The sequence below is a fragment of the Camarhynchus parvulus genome, chromosome 5 (assembly GCF_901933205.1).
Source record: "Camarhynchus parvulus chromosome 5, STF_HiC, whole genome shotgun sequence".
In the NCBI taxonomy this organism is placed as follows: Eukaryota; Metazoa; Chordata; class Aves; order Passeriformes; family Thraupidae; genus Camarhynchus; species Camarhynchus parvulus.
Window position 1 is genome coordinate 32,545,791 of NC_044575.1, and position 23,199 is coordinate 32,568,989.

General features: G+C 36.5%; 1 protein-coding gene across 1 annotated transcript in view; it reads left to right on the forward strand.

The window, feature by feature from the left end:
- AQR (aquarius intron-binding spliceosomal factor) overlaps positions 1-23,199 on the forward strand; it is a 46,642-nt gene that overhangs the window by 19,233 nt on the left and 4,210 nt on the right. Inside the window, exons 18-33 of the mRNA XM_030949368.1 lie at positions 1,387-1,554; positions 1,955-2,124; positions 5,273-5,514; positions 7,013-7,156; positions 7,675-7,744; positions 8,681-8,791; positions 9,933-10,042; positions 11,380-11,515; positions 13,205-13,414; positions 14,218-14,355; positions 15,217-15,288; positions 16,691-16,878; positions 18,480-18,651; positions 20,889-21,059; positions 21,843-21,928; positions 22,721-22,895. Coding sequence (XP_030805228.1) covers positions 1,387-1,554; positions 1,955-2,124; positions 5,273-5,514; positions 7,013-7,156; positions 7,675-7,744; positions 8,681-8,791; positions 9,933-10,042; positions 11,380-11,515; positions 13,205-13,414; positions 14,218-14,355; positions 15,217-15,288; positions 16,691-16,878; positions 18,480-18,651; positions 20,889-21,059; positions 21,843-21,928; positions 22,721-22,895 — 2,363 coding nt within the window. The remainder of the gene's footprint in view (positions 1-1,386; positions 1,555-1,954; positions 2,125-5,272; positions 5,515-7,012; positions 7,157-7,674; positions 7,745-8,680; positions 8,792-9,932; positions 10,043-11,379; positions 11,516-13,204; positions 13,415-14,217; positions 14,356-15,216; positions 15,289-16,690; positions 16,879-18,479; positions 18,652-20,888; positions 21,060-21,842; positions 21,929-22,720; positions 22,896-23,199) is intronic.

Genomic DNA, 23,199 nt, shown 5'->3' on the forward strand with positions numbered 1-23,199 from the left:
TTATTTATTTCAAACCAGTGCATTTCAGCAGTTTACAGTGTGTTTGAATATTATGAAGTGCTGACTGTACCAAATACTGTTTCTTGTAAGTATCCACAGGCGACACTTCTTTTGCTTGGGGAATTGAACTTTGTTTGACTGTGTTGGCAAGTCACATAGAAGCATGCAGTTGTACTTGTATTATCAGTAAATGTCACTCCTTTCTCTTTTGTTAGAGAAACCTGATAAACGTGCTGGAGCTGCATAGTGTGATTGCAGGTCACGTAGCACAAATGCTAAAGCTGGACTGTGTGATAAATGAGCAGATGCTGCTTTGGGGCTGTAGATTTCTCTTAAAGTAGAAAATCTAGGACGATGGCAGAGAATTCACTATAATGATGGTATCTATATCGTGATGCACCTAGCTTTTTAAATACTAAAACAGCCTCTATGATTTGTAAAAAATCATATTTTAACTAAATCAAAACTGAGATGAAGAATTCATAAATCATTGCCTGACTTAACAGGATCTTGATGAAACTGCCTTCTGTGGAACAGTATCTGGTGCTTAATGAGGAATTATTTGTCTCATGAAAAATACAGCATGTTTTCTGAAATTTGAAGGTGTCTTAGATCTCTGAGACTCTGGAGGTGTACTGGAGAGAAAATTTAGTGTTCAGAATTATGTTAGCAAATTGGAGAAGCAGCATTTTACAAGTAGGATGTATTTCAACAGGGATGATTAAGCAAGAACAAGTCACTGTACAAATACACGCTGGGGGAATAACTTACCAGGCAGTACCTCTGCAGAACAGAAAGATCAGAGGTCGTCATTGCTAACAAGTGAATGTGATTCCCCAACATTGTGTTAGTACTGAGGGAAAAAGACAAAATCTCAAGTTATATTGGAATTTATAAACCGGAATATTACAGTAAACAAGTAACTTGGTTAAGTGACCTTTTACTCTAAATAACTAAAGTAACTTGGTTTAGGGTTTTGTGCCCAGTTCTAGGCACTGCACTTGTTGTAGAAAAAAGAAAGGAACTGGAGGTTTGTCGAGAGGGAAGCAATGAGAATAAGATGTTAATGCTACACTTCTTTAGGGATGATTGAAAATAACTAGGTAAAAATAACTGGAGTAAGATTACTGGGAGAAGAATAATCTTGAAATAATGTTGTTTCTTATGAAAAAAGCATTCAACTTCTACTTTTTATATCTATTATATCACAGTGTCCTATGGTTTTGTATTCTCTTAAGTTCAAGGCATATTTTAAGCAAAACAAAATATATACAGGTGGGATTTTATTTAAAAGAAATTTGAGGGCGTTCTTTTATATACATGTTAAGGAGTTGATGAGGACAGTGCCATTCAATCAAATCCCTGCCTGTTCCTTCTGGGGCTCAGGTCTGCGCAAGCATGACGTCTGCTTCCTGATCACGGTGCGTCCCATGCAGCCCTACGGCACCAAGTTTGACAGGAGACAGCCTTTCGTGGAGCAGACTGGCCTGGTGTATGTCAGAGGCTGTGAAATTCAGGGCATGTTGGATGAGAAGGGGCGTGTCATTGAAGAAGGTATGATATCCCAAAACTTGTTCAAGAGATTTATCTTTCTGTCTCTGTTTTTTTATATTTAACAGCCTAATTGATAATTTTTCTCTCTTGAATTAGTTACATACGTGGAAAAAACAAACCAGTTTCAGCCTGTGAAAAGTTAACTAGTTTCCTCTGGTAAAATCTAATGTAGCTATCTTAATTAAATAAATCCAGTATTGAGTTAAGGAGTAAAAGAGATTCTGTTCAAAAACTATTAGAATAATGCAGTGAAAATGTATCCATAGCTATGCAGAAATTAGTTTCATCATATGAACTTGTCTGAATTTCATTTGAGGAACAATTATGGATCACTTATTTGAATGATAATTTGCTTTTAGCACTGAGTCAAATTCTAATATTGCTGTTACATTATGGGCAGGACCTGAACCAAAACCAAGACTTAAAGGTGATTGCAGAACATACAGAGTATTTCTGGACCCAAACCAGTATCAGCAGGACATGACCAACACAATCCAAAATGGAGCAGAAGATGTCTATGAGACATTTAATATAATAATGAGAAGAAAACCAAAAGAAAACAATTTCAAGGTAAGATACTTGCCTCTTAGCTCTTAGGTCAGAGGGATGGAGCACCTCTTCTGCGGGGCAAGCCTGAGTTGGAGTTGTTTAGTCTGGAGAAGAGAAGGTTTCAGGGAGATCTGACTGCACCCTTTCAGGAAGGGGGCTTATAAGAAAGATCAGGACTAACTTTCTTATAGTGGTAGTACAAGGGGGATTGTTTAATAACTAAAAGATGGTAGATGCAGACCAGATATAAGAAAAATATTTCATGATGAGGGTGGTGAAATGCTGGAACAGGTTGCCCAGAGGTGGTAGATGCCCCATCCCTGGAAATTTTAAAGGTCAGGTTGGACAGGGCTCTTGAGAAACCTGGTCTGCTTGATGATGTACCTGCTTATTGCAGGGGGGTGGACTAGATGAGTTTTAAAAGTTCCTTTCAGCAAAAACTACTATATGATTCAGCCTCAACAGTGCTGAGCAGAAAGGAAGGAGCCACTTCCCTTCACCTGCTGGGCAAATTCGTACTGTAGCACAAAGTGCTGTAGGCCACCTTCACTGTGAGGGTGCATAATTTTATACACCTCAAAATATTTCTTACTCAGTTTCTTTGCTTTTTAGACCTCTGAGTCATTAATGTTCCTTGAGTTTTCCATTTTGGAAAAGCAGCATGAATGAAAAACTACATTTCTTTTGGTGCCTTAAAATCATACACTGCAGAATTGAAGTGATTTTCATTTTGAGGGATTCTGTAGCAAGTTCTGTGTAAATGGATTAACAAGTAGGCAGGAGGACTTGGACTTTTTTTTTTTCCTTTCTCTATCTAGAAAGATAGCTCTGGTGTGAAGCAGCAGCTTGCAATCTGCATGGACCATTGTGGTGCCATCATTTGTGCTGTGTTCTTGCAGCTAATTTACAGGCAAATCCCAATGCAAGCCATTTTATGCTGGCATTTATGAAAGTCTCATACCTTCATTTTTCCAGGCATTCTAAGGCATTTCCACATTTATCACATTGCTACCAGTTTAGGTATGTGCATTCCATGTCATTTGCAAACCTTTCTAACTTCAGCTGGAGAAAAGAAAACAAGATGATGCTGTGATTAGTGTAGACAGTGTATGCAGCAGATGGAAGGCAGCTTGAAGTTTAAAGCTGAGCTTGTAGGAGAGAAGACAAGGGAGCTCTTGTACAGTCCTTGTAAATTAAGCAGATGAGACAGCAGAGAAAGTGCAAATACAGTGTGTTTGCTGGAGGTGACACCACGGTGTCACTACAATTGGTCAGCAGTGTTAGTTCTTACAGGAATGAATGTTACTATTTTTACATGCATATAAATTACTTTTTGAAAAGCTGAAGCAAAGTTTTTGTGATGTAGAAACACCACATTTGCTGCTAGGAACATATTTCTTGCTTCCTCTTAGAAACTGATCACTGGGTTTAGAAATACTACCTGAAAATGTGACATTGTCTGATTTCTTTGTGTTTTTCTTAGCACAAACATATTATGCTGTGCTTAATATTTGTTTGAGCCAGGAGTACTTGTTCTATATTTGCAACAAAAATATAAAAATTCTTATTTAAAATGGGACTTGTCCATCCATATATCCTTGAAGTAATTCAGGCTTCAGACGTGTAAGATGCCTTCAACTTTGTAGCTTTGCAAGTCTGTCACAGAATCCACAGCATGATTGTGACTGGAAGAAACATATTCAAAGAATGGTTAAGGTTAGAGGGACCTTAGGAGTTGATTTAGTCCAAGACCTGCTTAAAGCAGAGTCAGCTAGAGCAATTTGTTCAAGATCTTGTGGCTATGTAGTGGGAATTGGATATGTCCAGTGATGGAAACTACATAGCCAGTCTAGACAACCTGTTCCAGTGTTGCATTACCTGTACAGTAAAAATATTTTGGTGTATTTAAGTGGAATTTCCCATAATTCATGTCCATTGCCCCTTTTCCTTTCACAGGGCACTACTGAGTGGACTCTCATTCCATTGACCTTACTTCCTCCCACTGCATTTTTTTTTAATACAAATCAGTCAAATTCTCCAATGCTCCTTGAGTTTTGTATTCTTGAGGATGAACAATCCCAGCTCTCTCAGCTTGCCAAACAATAGATTCTCCAATCCCTTACTCATCTTAGTGGCTCTTTGCTAGACCCATTCCACTATGTCTGTGTCTGCTGTCCTGAGGAGCCCAGCACTGGCCAGAGCCCTCCAGATGTGGTCTCACCCACGCTGAGTACTGGGGAGGAATCAGGACCTTAATAGAGGTTGACTAAGCAGGGACGGTGATCACATTACTTGACTCTTTGAATGGTACAATATAAGCAGGAAAGTAAAATCCTACCCTTTGGAGGTGGATATATAAATGTAGACTATCTGAATAAAATTCTGTACTTTGATTTGACTGGCTGTTCTTTTACAAGTTTGGCATTTGAAGGTTCTGTATTGTATTCTGGTGTGGACAGCTGATGCTCTGTGTTTGCCATTCATTTGTGTCCATGTTTGGTGGCATAGGAAGTCAGGGGGTCTGGAAGTCAGTGCAGATACATGGTGAGCAAATGCCATGTTTCAAGTGAGATGGTTCTTATAGAATTTTTAGCCTTCCTGTTAAAGGGCTACTTGCCACAGAAGTAGTAGCCTTTTAACAGGAAGGCTAAGATTCAGCTACCTCTTAGTTAAAAAGCACACCTTGTGTGCAAATCTGGGGTCTGGAGCATTGGTATTTTCACAAGAGGGGATAGGAGAGAAAACTTACATAATCGCAGATGATTAGATAAATTAATTAGTGGGTGAAGAGCAAATGCTTGAAGGGAGGCTTTAAGCTGACTGCAAGGGTGAAGTTTATAGGCATGTAAGAGGAAACCTTAAACTGCATGGGGATCTTCTATGTGTTTTTCCCTTGCTGTGAATGTTCTGGGATGAAAACTTTACTGATGATTATGGTCATCTTTACTACCTCTTATTTTATTCTTAGTTTAAGAATCCCGTGCTTTGATACTGATGTTTTGTTGCATATGTACACTGTCCTATATTGACTCAATCTAACCAAACACTGTCAATTAAAGAGTTCTATTCTATAATCTTAAAACAGATTTGATTGATCTTCAGTATGATTTTTACTTGGTAAAATGTCAGTCTCTTCAATCCTATTTTTTCTGGCTTTTCTTATTTATAGGCTCTTCTGGAGACTATTAGGAACCTGATGAACACAGATTGTGTGGTTCCTGACTGGCTACATGACATCATTCTTGGATATGGAGACCCAAGTAGTGCACACTATTCAAAAATGCCCAATCAGATTGCAACTCTGGATTTTAATGACACTTTCCTGTCCATTGATCATTTAAAAGCTAGCTTTCCTGGGTACAATGTTAAAGTCACTGTTGACAATCCAGATCTGCATGTACCCCCCTTCAGGTGATCTCAATATTTCAAGTACTTCTTGATATTCTTGCTGAAATGTGTTTTCAGGTGGCGTTATGTTCAGGGGTTGAAAGGAGATGCTCTTTCTTTTAAAAAAAGATGGCGATATGTTTAGATTATATTTAGATATGTAAGATTTAGATAGTTACATGATAGAGTTAACTGTACCACAGCAAGACACAGGACCAGCTTGTGTTCTCTTCTGTACAAAAATGCATCAGAGCAGTGCTTGTAGATCAGCCTACAGAATATATGCAAAAAACAAAAGTATGAGATAGAATCAAGACACATAGTACTCTCTTCTGTATTATCGTATCTAGCCTCCTCAAGATCAGACTAGAGAATTTTAATTACATAGTCTCCTTACATGTCTCATTACAACAAGCTAAGAACAGCAATTTCAACACCAGTTAAAATTTGAGCTTTTGGAAACACCGTTCAATCAACATAAAGGATTAAGTCTGAAATCCCATCATGCTTATTTTTAGAAATGATTTCTGAAATAGGATGCCGTTGGCAGGTAAATGAGATTTACTCGTTTTGTTTTAGTGGTGCTATTGTCCAACATTTTTAGACTTGACAATTCTGCCTCTCCTGGTGCACTTCCTTGAATTTTGACAACTGAATTTCACAGTGCATAGTATTGGAGAACAGTTCCTTCAGCTGGAAAAACTACATCTTTTCCTTGTGAAGGAATAAATATGTGGGGGGAAAAGACACCTTTCCCCTGCAGCAGTCAGCTTTTATCGTGACTAAATTGAATCTTGAAAAGCAGGGAGTTAATCTCCCGAGCTTTTTTTGGAAACACTGCATGGAGAATTTGTGTGGAGAAGGCACTAACACTATATAATGATATAAAAATAGTCTGAAGGTATCAGGAAAAGATCTCACAGTCAGTTTTCCTCAATGACCTGTTGTTCAGTTTCAGTTCCTATTTAAGAGAGATACTGCTCTTTACGAAGAGCTGTTGCTCTTCCTACTGCTACATTTGTCCTGTAAGAGATTATTATTTTTATAGGTGTCTGCATTTTGGATGGGCATTGGGATTTCTTCACCTGTGATTTGTTTCTGAATTAGAGAAACTTGCTAATATATATAGAAGGCTATAAAAATTTGAAATTGGAGGATAAAAACCTTCATCTGTTGGAATAGTTTGGAACACTGACATAGCTTATGTTCTGTGATAGCTGTTCTCATGTCCCTTTCATTTTCACTTATGAGCTTCTTGTCTTCAGTGTTCTTCCAGCTGGCTCTCAGCACTGCTCCTGGCTTTTCCAGTTATGAAAAGAGTGCTTTTGACACACTTTTTGTTTAATCAGCTTCATCAATTCACTTGTCATTTCTTTTCTTTATTCTCCTTGAAACTTTGTCATTTGCAGCAGTTGTTTCCCTGTTGTATGAAAGTTTGTCTTAATGGTGAGAAAAAAATCTTTATCACCTTCTGAGACAGTCTATGTCATAGTGAACTGTAACTTTAAATTATGCGTTGCAGGATAACTTTCCCAATGAAGGAAGGTAAAGGAACGAAAAGAAAAGAGGATGGAAGTGAAGAAAACCCTGAAGAAGCTAAAACACTGATTGTAGAGCCTCATGTTATCCCAAACAGAGGACCATATCCATATAATCAACCAAAACGGTAAAAAAGGGATGGGAACTTATTTTCAAATTATAGCACATGCATAGCAGTCCATTTTCAGAAATGAGACTTGTTTGTTTTATATTTGAATCAAAATTGTCCCCCATCTGTGAAAAATTTATTTTATTGTCCCCCATCTATGAAAAGAGTCCCTTGAAGAACAGTGAGAAATACAGTCTTTAGTGGTTTTTGTCTGAGGAATTTGAATATTAGGAAAGTAATTCCTAAATAATTTTATAACATTCTCTGCAAATAATGACTAAAGACAAACAGGCTTTTAGGTGGAGTTTGTTGTCACATGGACAGCATGATTTACGGTCTTGCTCAGAAATTTCAAGAGTCTTGTATCTATAAAAAGATAATTGTAATGCTGATTTAATTTGTGCAAAAGTTTGCAAATGTGTAGTTCAGGAAAGATACAAACAATTAATTGAAATAAAACTTGTTAAAACAATTGCTTTTATCAAAATTGTTGGCAAAATCTATCAATTATCTGGTCTCGTTTTGCTTTGTTACAGCAATACTATTCAATTTACCCATACTCAGATTGAAGCCATCCGTGCAGGAATGCAGCCTGGACTAACTATGGTAAGGATGTTTTTAAGGATTCTATACTCTTATTTAATTCTGGCCTTAGGTACATTCAGTGAAATCCTAGTAATGCCCCTTTCTGTAGCCTTGCTGAGGTAATTTCTATTAATAGTTTAAGCATATGAAAAATTAACTTTCAGAGGCTCAACATGCTCCAATCCTCACAAAATCATAGAGCAACACATCTCTGAATCTTGTGTTTCAGTTGCTGAAGGCTTTCCACAGCAATTGAATTTGCTTTTGAAGTGGTTGGAGAGTCTTTAAATAAAGCAGGAATTATTTCATAGCAATTTGTAATTTTATGTTTAGACACTTATGAAAACTGCTATGCTGTGCTTCTTAATCATGCAAAAATTATTTTGAGATGCTTTCTTTATAATACTTGGATACCTTTAAAATGTCTGAGGTGTCAGTTTTGGAGTGTTTGTAGAATTGAGCCTATGAAAACATTAATTGTTATTATATGTCTGTATCATCAGTTGTAGATTTCTGAGTAAATAGAAGGAATGAACTCTCTCTTTTTTAAAATTTTTCCTATTCTTTATGTCTGTTTCACCTTATTGTTTTTCAACTGTGTGTCTTGATTCTCTTTTTACTGTTTCCCCCCTGTAAAGCCTGTTCTGAGGCTAAACTGCCTTTTTTCTCTGAGAACATCTGTTTTCTTATAGTACTTCCTGTGCTGGATTACCGTATTCCTTTTAGTCAGGAATCTGCCAAAATAGTCTAAAGGAATCTTTTATAATATGTTGTATTTGGTCTGAAAGTACTCCAGAGCCAGGGAGCAATGTGTAATGTCAGTGTCTAGTGAGATTGTTCTGGGTTTTTTTCTTCCCCAGCCAACTCTGTTTTTCTTTATTTTGAAGTATTCTGATAAATTGTGTATTGATTTTTGTTTGGTTTTATTTTTGTGTGTGTGTGTGTGTTTGATTTTAGGTAGTGGGTCCACCTGGTACTGGAAAAACTGATGTAGCAGTCCAGATAATATCCAATCTTTATCATAATTTCCCAGAACAACGAACTCTAATAGTTACCCACTCTAATCAGGTAAAGTGTCAATCATGTGTGGAATTTTCCTGTAATTTCAGCGTAGAAGAGCAGTAGGTATTGAGATCAGTAGTTTGGGAATTGCATTTGTCTCCTAACAATGGAAACTTGAGTCAACTTACGTGCAGTTTTGCCAGTTTGATAACGAGAAATTAAATTTTTGAATTTCAGGTGTGTAGTTCTAAAGTATTTGTCTGAAGTTTTCAATGTGTTTAATTGGTTGGAGGTCAAAAATAAGAAAGTATTTTTGAAAAAGTATCATTTTAGTGAGGATTTATAGCCTGGAATAATACAGGCCAGTCTGCAATGGGTGGCAAGAGAGCGACAGTTGGGAGAAAGGATTGAGAACATGTCCATTGAGGAGAAAAAGAAGGAAATACTTTGAGGCAGATAGAAGACTTCTTACTAGACCAGACTTTAATGAAGACATTAACTTGAAATTGTACCCTGGGAAATTAACTGTATCTCAGCAGGGTACATTACCCATGCTTTGATGCTGCACTTTAAGATGTTTACGTCATTTGCAGCTGCAAGTGGAGCTTGTTTGTGTTTATTCTTATTTTCAAAACTTGATGATCCAGTGCTTACAAACTTGCTCCTTTGAAATAAACGAGTTAGTTGATAGTAAGCCACTAGAGAACTGAAGAGTTTAAGGTAGAAGATGTAGCACACCTAGAAGTTTAGTTAAGCAAAATTCAGTTATCCAAAATGGGATAGAGTCCCAGTACCTGACAGTCAGTACCAGATCATACTTCTCTCATGTACAGTAAAAGTTAAATTGTTTAATGTCATCATACAAAAATTGGTGTTTGTGAGACAGTTTTGTAAATTGATAGCTTTATCAACTAAGTTAACTATATGATAGAATTAAATTTTGAAATTGTAAAATCAAATGTAATTGTTGTATAAAGTATGCAAATAAAAGGGTGTTAATAGGCTAATTTCCTTGTTGTCAAGATTAGGAGTTTCAGTATTAACTTTGTTTTGTCAAAACAAAATTATTTTTGTTTGTTTCATTTATACTAAAATAGGCAAAATCTCTTACTTACTTACTTACTTACAAGTAATTCCTCCATTTTCCCCTGCAAGTGCCTCTGAACTTCTAAAATCTACCTTTTCTCCTGTTCTTGTCAATCTTTAGGCTTTGAACCAGCTGTTCGAAAAAATCATGGCATTAGACATTGATGAGCGTCACCTTCTGCGTCTGGGTCACGGAGAAGAGGAATTAGAGACAGAGAAAGATTTCAGCAGGTGAGGAAGGAGATGCTAATGATAAACTCCCTTGTATAAACATGGCAGCAAGATGTCTCTGTTGAATCCACTCTGCCTCCCATATGAAGGAGCTGGGGTGGACAAGTTTTACCCTTCTTATATTATTCAATCCCAGTAACACAGACTGCACTATTTTCCAGTACCAGGTTTAGTAATTTTGGTTCTTTCTCTGTACAGAAGCTGTGCTCCCTTGAGCATCTAAAGACAGTCAGTTCCTTTTTCACAAAATCAACTGCTTGAATAATAGATAATTATATATATTTTTTGGCCCTTATACCTTCCGTACAATTAATCTGTGAGAGAAATTAAAATGATGAGGTGGATTTTTAGAGCTACAGTTTTTTTGTTCAAATATGGTATCACTTCTGCTGTCATGGTGATTTTTGCATTAATAAACATGAAATTAAACTTTCTGCTTTAAATTCTTCTTGAACTTTGCTTAACATCAAAGTGGCTTATTTAATTGATAACACATTTTGAAGCGTACATATGTAAGGAAAGCTATGAACTCCGTGTCAGTACAAAGACTTAAGAACCTGTTCTTCTAAATATTTGTATGTTTGTTGTGCATTAGTCCAATTGACGTCAGTCGGATTACACACATTCATGAGTGTAAGCGGGGTATAATGGTCGTGCACTGGAAATATCTGAACTGTCCAGTACTGGATTATCATAGCAATACTTTGACTTCAAAAGCTGTAGTAAAAATTATATATAGTCACTAGAAGCTGCCCACATATACATAGTTCAGTATTTAGTGAAATAAATACCTTGTGATTTTTGTCCTTTTAAATTGAATACTTTGACGTAGTCAAATTATTCCAGAAATTTGATAGCCAAAAGCTTACAGAATGATGCCATAGCAGATATTTATTTAGTAGTATCCATAGTTTAGTATATTCCTTGAATTGTAGCATTCATCATTAAAAGGAATTTTCTTTCTGACACTATGTTATCTGTTTTCACACTTTCTCAAGGTAACTCCAGACCTGTGGGATATTTGTGCAAGCACTATGAGTTCTGGCAGTTCAAAAGGGAGGGGTAAAGGTTGAGGAATATATTTGAAGGTGGGCTGCACTACTCTGAGAACTTTATTTCTCATTAGCTTAGCTGTGTGAATTGTTAGGGCTCTACTGATAAAAATAGTCAGCATGTAACAAATTCTTAGGTTTTGGAACAGGGTTGTAGTTGTGACAGTGTTTTGGCAGGGTGCTGGGGTTTTCTGTGATCTCTCATTGTGATACTGGGATACTATTTTGAGTTTAATAAAAATTATTATTATGTATTACATATGTTATATGTAATCTGTTTTGTAGGTATGGAAGAGTCAATTATGTGCTGGCTCGAAGACTTGAACTTCTGCGAGAAGTTGGGCGATTACAAGAGAGTCTTGGAGTCCCAGGAGATGTATCTTACACTTGTGAAACAGCTGGCCACTTTTTCTTATACCAAGTAAGGACTGAAATACTTTTGCAGAGACTGTATGACCTAAATATGTTACGAAACACTGTGTAAAACTTGCAATGAATTTTTCAGAGTCGAGAGTAAAAGCAAAAAGCATTTTCCTTGATGATTCACAATACAGTAAGAGCTAAAGTTAAAATTGCAGCATGACTTGCTTGTGTTGCTATTGTTTTAAATCCTGCCTGCTGACTCACCAAGTCATTGCTGCCCTTCATGAATGCTGGCAAAGATTCTAACCTGAAGCTTCTCCTTCAGATAGAAAAATCTGTGGGCTGCTTTATCTTTTGGACAAGCATTAGAGCAGCTACTTGGTGGTCCTGATAGAGGAGGCGTTTATAGCATTAAATGCCAATGTGAAATCAAATGTACAGTGTACAAAATGGTATGTTGCATGTCCCTCATTTCTCCTCCATGTATTTTTCAGTGATGTGGTCTACATTTGCAATTAGTGTTGCATAAGGAGGTTTACAGACTGGTACTTAGGACTGAATGCACTTACTTGTGTATGTTTTTACAGAAGTTACTCTGGGCTAGCTTTAGTGTGGACCTTAACATTAAATTGACATTAGATGAAGAGTGCAAGGAGCACTGCTAGAGGTCATCTTCTGGTTCAGTTTCCTCCTAAATGAATCCCACTTGGTATTTCAATCACAGTAGTGTAAGTGGAGATAATAAAGAAGTTTACTTCTGTATTGGGTTTATGTGGCAAGGTTTTGGTAGCAGGTGGCTGTAGGAATGACCTTGGAGAAGAGGCCAGGGGCTGCCCTGTGCAGGACCCAGCCAGCTCGAGCAGACCCACTGCTGACCAAAGCTGAATCCACAGTGAAACTGGGGGTGCCACTGTGAAAACCTCTTTGAGAAGAGGTCAAAAACCAGCAGCAGCTGAGGGCGGAGAGGGAGGTGTGAGAAACAACCCCATATACCCAGGACAGAAGAAAATGAGGGGGCAGGAGGTGCTCCAGGCATCAGAGCACAGGTTCCCCATAGCTTGTGGAGACAGCCATGGTAAAGCAGGTTTTCCACCTGCAGCACCTGCAGTGGAGAGGCTGTGGCAGGGCAGATACCGACACTGCAGCCCATAGAGTTCCCCATGCTGAGCAGGTGGATGTATCCTGAAGGAAGAGGTAGCATGTCAGAATCCCATGCTGGAGCAGGGAAGAAGTGTGAATAGGAAGGGGTGGCAGAGATGTGGTGTTGTGAACTTGAATGACAGCACCATTATTTCTGTATTGCTCAGGGTAGGGAGGAAGTAAAAAAATTGACAATGAAATTAAGCTTGGGAACAAAGAGGGAGTGGAGAAGAAAGATGGTTTTGGTTTTGTCTTTGTTGCTCATCATCTTGCTCTGTTTTTAATTTGCAATAAATGAAATTAATTTTCTTTGTTTTGTCTGTGATGCTACTTGCTAAGCAATCTCCCAGCTTTTATCTCAACCCAAAAGCTTTTCTGTCTTAATTTCTCCCACTGCCCTGTTGAAGAGGGAGAGTGAGAGAAACTGGATGGGAGTCTAGCAGCCAGCCAAGCTCAACCCACCACAACTTCAAAAATGTTATTCTGACACAAGGTCAAATGCTACCTAAGACATACATTACTTCTGTGATAATTTTTTTAATGCTATGCTGCAAGCCTTTATATTGCCAAATACCTTATGATATAAACCCACCTTGCTTTGTCGTAGGTTATGTCTCGTTGGGAGGAGTATATCAGTAAAGTGAAGGTTAAAGGTGGAAAATCACCAGATGTTGCAGACGTCTCCAGTTTCTTTCCTTTTCACCAGTATTTTGCAAATGCTCCTCAACCAGTTTTCAAAGGCAAATCATATGAAGAAGATATGGAAATTGCTGAAGGGTGTTTTAGACATATTAAGAAAATATTCACTCAGCTTGAGGTAAGACATGTAACTGTTAAAAGGCAAGTGAATCTGGCTAATCTTGTAGAAAAATTACACAACTCCAAAATTCTCATTTTCCCTACATCCTAGAAGAAATATACATGTCTAGGCAGCTTCATTACCTTGCAAGGGGAGAATTTCCACCTTTGGGTAGAATAGATATGTCACACACTAGGGGCAAGGGTCTCTTTTAGTTGGATTGTGGGAAACAGTCATTCTGCATCCGTTTTCACTGATGAAGTTACAAGGATTGGTACACCTAGCACTGCTCCTCTGATCCTCACAGGGTCTTTGTATTTACAGTGAGTTGCCTTTAATCAGATAACCTAAAAGTAACAGATTATCTTCTGGTTTTGCCAGAATTGCTTTAGAGGCCATTAAAAATTAGGATAAAGGTGACTTGTGATCATTTGATTATATTAACTGTAATGGTCTTTCTGCTACTGAATTTGATGTCATGTTATGATGCAGTAAAGTAGGAAACAAGAAGATACAGTAAAAAAAAAATTTGGGGGATTCTGAGAGGGTTCCCCAGAATTACTTGAATATTTTTCTGTAAATTTATATGTACATACAGGTTGGAAAACTTCTTTCATAGTTTTTACAAGATTGTTTTTCAAAATACGCTAAGCCTAGAAACCACAATAAATTATTCAGATGCGATTGTTAACAGTACATACCCTCAGAATGTTCTTGTTTAATTATATCAAGAAGGCGGTCACATAGTTTGAGTGGATTAATTTTTTAAGTGATATTTTTTCCTATTCTGACTTTCAAGACTTTTCTTTTGTCCTCCATAGGAATTCAGAGCATTTGAGCTTCTCCGCAGTGGCCTGGATAGATCCAAATACCTGTTGGTGAAAGAAGCAAAAATCATTGCCATGACTTGTACTCATGCTGCTCTGAAACGACGGGACCTGGTTGAATTAGGTTTCAAAGTAATGACTATACTACTGCTACTGTAGTGCTTGATTTTGGTGTTGGTTCTCCCCTATTCCCCACCCCATACGAATCTTTTTATCTGCCCCAAATCTAGGCAGTTAGATTATTCAGAGTTGTGTTTTTTTACCTGTATGTTTCAATTTTTTTATTTTACTGAAGAAAAATATAACTTCTGTCAGTAAAAGATTAAATCACTTTTAAGTTACTGTATATACAAAAAATGGTAAATAATGCTTTTTTAAAAAAGTCAGTTTTGCCATATTACATGATAAACAGCAGTGATAGGATTAATAAAATAGAGGCAGAACTGGGTAGAAAAACGTGGCTGTTACACCTTTGTTTACCTAAAAAATTAACAATTTGAGGAAAAAGAACTATGATGTAATGCTGTTTCACTCTGCAGTGGTAACTATAACTATTAATTTAGTGCAGTCTTTTATTCTGAGAAAAGCCAGTCACCAGTACTTCTTTCAGTATTATTTTGCACCGATCATGTACTGTATCGGATCACAAAATGGCTCCTCTTCAGCTTCAGTGCAGAGATACCAAATTAGTTTGCTCCGCTGCAGAAAACTTTTCTCTTGTGGTTATGGCATATAGGAAGCGTGTAATGTAATTCTGTCATGGATTCCTTCTATGTATAAGCCCTGACAGGTACAGAGAGATCTGCCATTGGTGTAGTAGGACTTCACCTCTTTGGTAATGCTGTTATTTTGCCTATAAGGTGAAATCTTGCTGTAACTGTCCCACCTGGCAAAATCTGAACAAGTAATAGATAATTTATTTTGGTAGGCTGAATAAATGCATTTGATTGTGTTACTGTGTTTATGGATATCTCTGTACTTTTTTTTTCTCAGTATGACAACATCTTAATGGAAGAGTCTGCTCAGATTCTGGAGATAGAAACCTTTATACCTCTCCTGTTGCAGGTTAGACTTGAAACATAAAAGATCTTAAAAAGATAAAAAAGTCTCTGTGCTCTTGAACAGTATTGAATATTAAAAATATCATGTGCAGAAAGTAACCCAGAACTGATATTTGCTAGTAAGACCTTTCACATTGATTTGACTGATTTGATTTTTAATTATGAAATTATTTTATGCAATGAAGTAAGCATCTTATTTTTTTCAAATATTTAAATGAGCGTTGAATAACCAGCTGCATCTGGCAGGTGAGGGAAAATAATTATATGTGAGCAATGCCGAAACTGAAGAGTTTGTATCATTAGACCATTTCACCATAGAGGCATATTATGGGGGATATTCCGTGAGTTTATTTATGTGAGGCATCCATATAGTCCTTGAAAATTGAGTGGGTTTTAATTTTAACAAAACCTAAGGATCTAGCCTTCCAGAGTGGCAGTACTTGATTTCTTTATTTGCAATTCATTCAGAAATTTTTAAAAACAGAATTTTGGGGGGCATCTTTGTCCAAGATTTAAATGGCTGATACATACAGAAAACTATATAGAATGTTTCATCATCTGCAAAGAAGAAACTTCTGGGAGTGAGTAAAAAAAAGACAGTAAGCTTTGGGTTTTTGTGGGGTTTTTTTATTCTTGCTAATAAAAATTATTTCCATCCTCTTTCTAAGGCATTTTCAGGCTTGAGGGATTGGACAGTCCAGAGTTCAGTTTTCTTTCCTTGCTGTCTGATCAGAAACTGCTTCAGTGCTCTTCCACTTCAAGTGGCAGGAAAAGGAGCTTTATGCTCTGTCTCAAATAGTGTTCCCATGAGGAAAGGGAATTATCACAGGAGTGTGTAATGAGGATCTGACAGCTGGAAGTCTCCAGGATGCTAATTGTGAAGAGCATTCAGTCCAAGAGCCAAGATGGGAATTAGTTAGGGGCACATCCTGGTCATGGAAGAGGCTATTTGAGAATTACAGAAGTAAGCATGAACTACAGAGACACTTGAAAGGCAGGTTCAGTGTTGCTTCAGACATCTGAACACTAAAACCTGTTTCAGATGCTTCATATTCACGACCTCAGAATCCAAAAATAAAGTTCAGGGGACAGTTCTGGGTTAACTGCTATTACTATGAAGTAGTCAGGGGTTTTGGCCTTTAAAGCAATATAATAGGATCTTTATTCTGATATTTCTCTGCTAATTTTAGTAGATAAAGATACTTGTTTTATAAGAAAAGAGACTTTATTTACAGTTCTACTCTCTGATTGGATGGAAGCTAGCAGTCTTTAAAAAGACTGAAGTTCAGTGTAGCTTAAAAACAAATGTTGAAGGGCTAAGACAAAGGCAGACAATCTCACTCTTACTGTGTTGAGTGCCTTGATTATATTGTAATGGTTGCAATGGTGTAACTGTTCAATTCTAGAACCCCCAGGATGGATTCAGTCGTTTGAAGCGGTGGATTATGATTGGTGACCATCATCAGTTGCCACCAGTTATTAAGAACATGGCTTTTCAGAAGTACTCCAACATGGAACAGTCGCTTTTTACACGGTTTGTTCGTGTTGGAGTGCCAACTGTTGACTTGGATGCACAAGGAAGAGCTAGAGCAAGGTAAGGCAAGAAATCCTTTGTCTAGCTTGTAAGAAAGTAACAAGTTAAAAATGAGAAGAGCGCACACACCTAGGGAAGCTGGTTTTTATTGTTAGGACAGGAGTTTGCAAAACTGGAATTTGGTTCCATTAATTTTAGCTTAGACTAGGAAGGCAGATTTTACTTCTCTGAAATGCAATCAGATTATTTCTTCATTGTTATTGTTATATAGTAGTACTCCGCTGTTGCATGAATACTTTAATGAAAATTATATTTAAAGGTACTTACTCGTCTTAAGTGTTCAGTGTTTTTTACAAATGAAACTGCATAATCTTTCTTTGCTAAACTAACATTTAGTATATTCAAAGTTAAATAAAAATCTGATTTATTTAACATTGAATATATAATAATTCCCTTAAAGACTGTAAAAGACTGTTTTTCTGTAGTATTTCAGGAGAGATGCATCCAGAGATTGGGCACATTCAGGTTGTTCTTATTATAAAAAAGGTTTTTTGTTCTTATACAGGAGATGCTGCGACTCTGTAGTGTAATAGCTTTTCTTTTTTATCTATGTATTTGTCATTTCACTGTGGTAATTTAAATACCAGATTTATTGATTGTGTACATTGCATATTTGTGTCATGTTAAGAAGGAAAAATAGCACCAAATAAGAGAAAATTACTCCATATAAAATCTTGCTACTCTAAGTTTAGTTCTAAATCTTTATTTTAGGCATAAAGTGTAGTCAGCAATATAAAGGATAACTTCAATTTTTTCACGTAGGAAACGTTTGGAATCTGGAATATTATTTTCTAGTCTTATGAATGACAGTTCAATATGATTTTTAAAATGAAGATTTTATCTGAATGTGCTGGTGAATGAAGTTTATTTTTCAAAATCTTAGTGAACTTCTTAGTGATAAGAGAGCAAAAGTTCTTAGCTTTGCAAGTAATTTCTTGATCAAGAAATTACTTCCTATGCTTTGTCTTTTGTGATCACAGGTAGTTTCCCTATGAGCTATCTGCTTCTTAATCTTGTCTGGATATTATTTGGCATTTGTGAATGAGGCATTTTGTTAGTATTACTGTCCCTAGAAATATCAGGAATCATTCAGAATTAGGTAGATTTTGTTTGTTTCCATTCATGTCTCGTGTTAATACTAGGCAATACACAAAATAAATAAGGAAATCAATTTCTTTTTACTGTAAGAAGCTTTACCGCAGTTAACGCAGAAAGTACTACTTTCCTTATTCCTTCTGTTTTGTAAAGAAGGACTAATATTCCTTAAGTTTTGTTACCCATGAAAGTTTTCGCTAGAATTCTCGCAAAATCTGTAGCTTGATCGGGAGGAACAGACTTAAACCCAAGTGTGCCACATTGACATGACATCTGAAGTTTTCAGTGAGAGAGAACAAAACAGAATCACGACCTAAAAATAATGTTGCTGGATAGATTGTTCGGGTGTGTTCATTTATATATGTACAGGCTGCCTAGCAGAATTACTCTTTTCACTGAAAACCTACAGAAGCTCTGATCTCATATGCATGTAAATTCTCTTGGATGAGTAGAAGAGCCTGCTGTAGCTCACTCTGTGTGCTTTGTTTCTGTGTGGTTTTGAACAGTTTGTGTAACCTCTACAACTGGCGCTACAAGAACCTGGGTAACCTGCCTCACGTGCAGCTTCTGCCAGAGTTCAGAACAGCCAATGCTGGCTTTTTGTATGACTTCCAGCTTATAAATGTAGAAGACTTCAACGGTGTAGGAGAGTCTGAACCCAATCCTTATTTCTATCAGGTAAGGGAAGTACTACATGTGTTATTAATTAACTTGAAGAGTGCTTGTTAGATCTGCAATGAAGACAGACTATCAAAAACAGTAAACTGACATTCAGTTCATGTTCTCTGATAATTGAGTCATATGTATGATTTTTTCCTCCTCTTAATGAAATTTGAATGTTGAAAATGAAAATATGGTGTTGGAGCTTTTGCTCAGTGAATTACTTTGTTTTCTCATTGTTAAGGGAGGGATGAGACTTGGTGTAATTCATTACAAAATGTAATTTTGACCTAAGGCAAATTAAAATCCATTGTAATTCAGCTGTACAATGATAGTGGAAAAACTATAGCACTTCCCCTGAACACAAAGAATTGAAGTTTGCTTGGTTGCTCCTACCTGAGTTTGAAGAGTCACTGTGTTATTTATTCTATAGGTAGGAATGCTAAAATGCCCATTCATTAAAAAATAAAACAGTACTGCTAGTAATATACATAAGAGGTGTAGGGACATTGAGGGTGAAGTAAATTGCCAAAAACCTTAATTTTGGAATTTCTAAACTCACAACTAAATTTTGGAATTAAGCCATCATCAACAGTCTCTATTTCTCTTAAATTAAGAAAACATTTTATGCTTGTAATGAGATACTTATATTTTCAGTAGTTTTATTTTTCTTGTTTTAAAAACCGGTGAAACAAACTATGGTGCGTAAAATAGCAAACTTGGACTTTGGAAAAATTGGAGCTGGAGTGATGTGCAAGTTAAGGAGTTTAATTCAAACATGGAGTTAACACCTTGTATTTCGCTTAATATTATGGAAAGCAAACAATATACTTTATGATGATAATATTCATGTTCATTTTTCCCTCTGAAGATCAGTGAGACACATGTGAATCTCTGTTTTTAAAAAGGTATGAAACATATTCGTAGGTTTTGCTTGGGTTCTTCTCAATACTTTTTCAGTATAAATTAGTGTGCTACTAGAGAAGAAAGCAAAGGTTAATCATAATCCACTTTATCCCATTGCTAGATTGAGGACAGAATTGCTTGGAGATACTATTTTGGTTTTGTTTTTGAAACTCTAACATGCAAGTAGTAAAAAGTTGTCCAGTGGAACACAAACAGCTGAAAGGAGTGCCTCATAATTGAGAGTGTGAGCACTGCTTTAAACCACTCTTTGGCTAAAGAAGATTAAGAACACTGCCATGAAGACATAGAACACACTTCTTATTATATCAATACTCTCATGTGCACACTCTTCTAATACTTCCTACCATTACTTTTTTTTTTTTTTTGGTGATCTTAATAATTGAAAGATATTTAGCAGAGTATGTTGGTGGCATTCAAGGTTTTTCATGAGATGAGAGATTATTGTCATGTATAATTCTCTTTGTGAATTTGGGCTTTTCTTTCCAGAGTTAAAGGGGATTAAAATTTGTAGAATAGCTTTACACCCACAGGTGTTTGATATGCCTGGCAACTGCATTTTCCAAGTAATGCAGAGCCCACTTAGTAAGAAAAAATAAATGAGGCTGGTATGTCCAGCCTATTCAAACATACGCCAAGTGGGGATAAAATTCCTTGTATAAATAGAGCAGGAGTAAATGTCACCATTTGAGAACAACTTTTTAACCTGAAAGATAATTTTTATTGACAGAAAATGGATTTAAATAGCCTATGAATAACATCAGTCTTGAAATAGAACAAAGCTTCCTATAGCCAGAAGAGTGGTACTTTGGGACAGGCTCATAAAGTAATGACAGAGAGAGAAAGTTACAATATACAAAATAACAGCTGGTAATTTGTAATTGAATAGGATGGCCTGCAGTGGAAATAACTGGATTTGATAGTCCAGAGGTCTGTCTCCTAATTAATACTTAAAAGGACTTTATTTATACTAGTGCAACTAGTTCTTACTTTCAGTTTACTGGGGAGTGAGTCATTGCATCTTTTCTGAGTAAATATTGTGAAGTTTCAATCAATGACTAACAATAATATTGATGTAGATATTTTTAACAGTTGTCTGAAAAGGAATGAGACTGAAGGTATTAAACCTACTTGTGGTTCTTTCATTCTTTCAAAGTGGCTTGTCTGAAGTGAGCAAACAATCATCAGATCTAGGGACATTTCTCTCAGCACTAAAATATTTTTCTAAATACCAGACAATGTCACAGGTGTTATTCTTTGTAACGTTACAAGATGAGTAACCCTTTTTTTGTCTTTTTTTGTCATTTTTTTTCTCTTACTTTAATCTTCAGAATCTTGGTGAGGCAGAGTATGTTGTGGCAGTCTTCATGTATATGTGCCTGCTTGGTTATCCTGCAGACAGGATAAGTATCCTGACAACATATAATGGACAGAAACACCTGATCCGTGATGTCATTAATCAGCGATGTGGAAACAATCCTCTGATTGGAAGGCCAAACAAGGTGACTTTGAAAATGTATCAGTCATTGCAGTAGTTCTGGTTTCCGTTGTCATATTTTTCTATTGTCATATTGTCAGTTGTCAATTTCTGGTTTTCAAATTGTCATATGGCAAATCAGGTTAATTTAAGCTATACTTATACAGGTATCTGTGGAAGTATTTTGTCTTTAATCGCGTATTTATGAACCTATATTCTATGGAATTTCATAGATTAGTGCCCTTGTTTTTGCCTGTTGATAATTTGACAGAGTGAAGTTGATGAAGGCGAAAAGACTATAGGCTGTGTGGGACAGAATAACTCTTTTTTTATAATTTGTATTTTTTATCACAAATGATAAAAAATAACATCATTCCCCAAAATCGCATCATTAGAAAGATCCACCCAAGGTAGAAATTATTTGATAGAATGTATGATCATGAATCTGAAGAAACACATAAAGAATATAGTTATAAATATCTGGTGCTAATTCTGCAGGTTAAAACTATTGTACAAAGCTAATGGCTTTCCATAATCTTTTGGTATTAGCACCTCACTTCTCTGTCCAAATTTAAACAAAAAGAAGTAAAAGAAACAGTATACAGTCAGAGACAAAAGCTCCTCCCAAGGTATTCCAGAAAAAAACCCAGGCTTTTTGTTAGAGGCCAGCTAAATCAGTTAAAGAATTTTCTCTTTGTGTTTACTGCAATCTCAGTCCAAAGTCAATGTTAAAATTTTGGTGTCATGTTTTAATTGAAATGGCAAGGATTAACCTATAGAGTTTTTTCCTTATTTTTTGATTCTCTAGGTAACAACTGTGGACAGGTTTCAAGGCCAGCAGAACGATTACATTCTGCTTTCCCTAGTGCGTACCAAAGCTGTAGGCCACCTTAGGTATGTAAGAACATCTTCCTGTGATGCCATAGCAGTACTTGTACTCTGTATCAGATACAGAAATGTTTATATTACATTATACGAAAAATCCTATTGTATGAGTGTGTGGTAGAAATTAAGTTCTATGCTAATGCTGTGTATATAATGAAGTTCAGACAGACTTAATTTTATAACTGTCTGGTACCCTCTTCTCAAATACTTTATCCTTTGGTAATGGCTCTTACCCTATAATTAGTTTATATTGCTGCAGATGGGCTGTTCTTGGTTTCACCCTAGTAGAATGATAGGACTGTAGTACTGTTGAGCAAATGCAGGCTTAAATTTTCTCATAGATCCTTTCCTGTAATGAAGATTTTATTTTGCATCGGAAGTGTTTGATCGTTGCATAAGTTGCATTATTGTGTGTAGTTTTAAATGTTTTCACTTTTGGTTTGTCTAATCTTAGGTAGATAGATGAGTTATCAAATTCATCTTTTCTTGTTTAGATAAAGAAATGCTATTGGGATTTTCTTCTCAATGTTTACTCTCAACTTTTGAGGTGCAGGAAAACGGTAGAGGGTGGTTTTTTCATAGTGGTATTGGTACATTGAACCAATATATTTATGTTTCTGTATAATGGTACTAGGATTTGCTAGTTACTGGAACAATGTGTAGGGGAAAAAACTAAAGACAAGATAGTACTTGGGCAGGTGATTTTATATTTCTTTTAATTAAGACTCCTGTGTATGTCTACTTATTTTTATTGCAAGTGTGTCATCAGTAGAAAATAACATTGGATTTTATTTTCTGAAGGGATGTCCGACGATTAGTCGTTGCCATGTCAAGAGCCAGACTTGGACTTTATATCTTTGCAAGGGTATCACTATTTCAGAACTGTTTTGAGCTAACTCCAGCTTTCAGCCAACTCACAGCTCGACCACTTCACCTCCATATTGTTCCCGCAGAATGTTTTCCAACGGCAAGACAGGTAGGAGCAGCTGCGCTGGATTTTGGTATCTGTAATGGGTGTTTGTGTTTGCACACTTTTTTTGAGTGGTGAAAGAGGTGAAACTGTTTTCTCTGCTAGACTGGTGCATCTGCTTCTTGGCTTTGGACCAAGATGCCCAGGGAAATGATGGAATCACCATCCCTGGAAGTATTTAAAAAAAGGTGTGGATGTGGCAGTTGAGGGTATGGTTTAGTGGTGAACTCTCAGTGCCACTTGATGATTGGATTTTGTTGATACTAGAGGTCTTTTCCAACCTTAATGATTCTGTGAGTCTACAAATAAC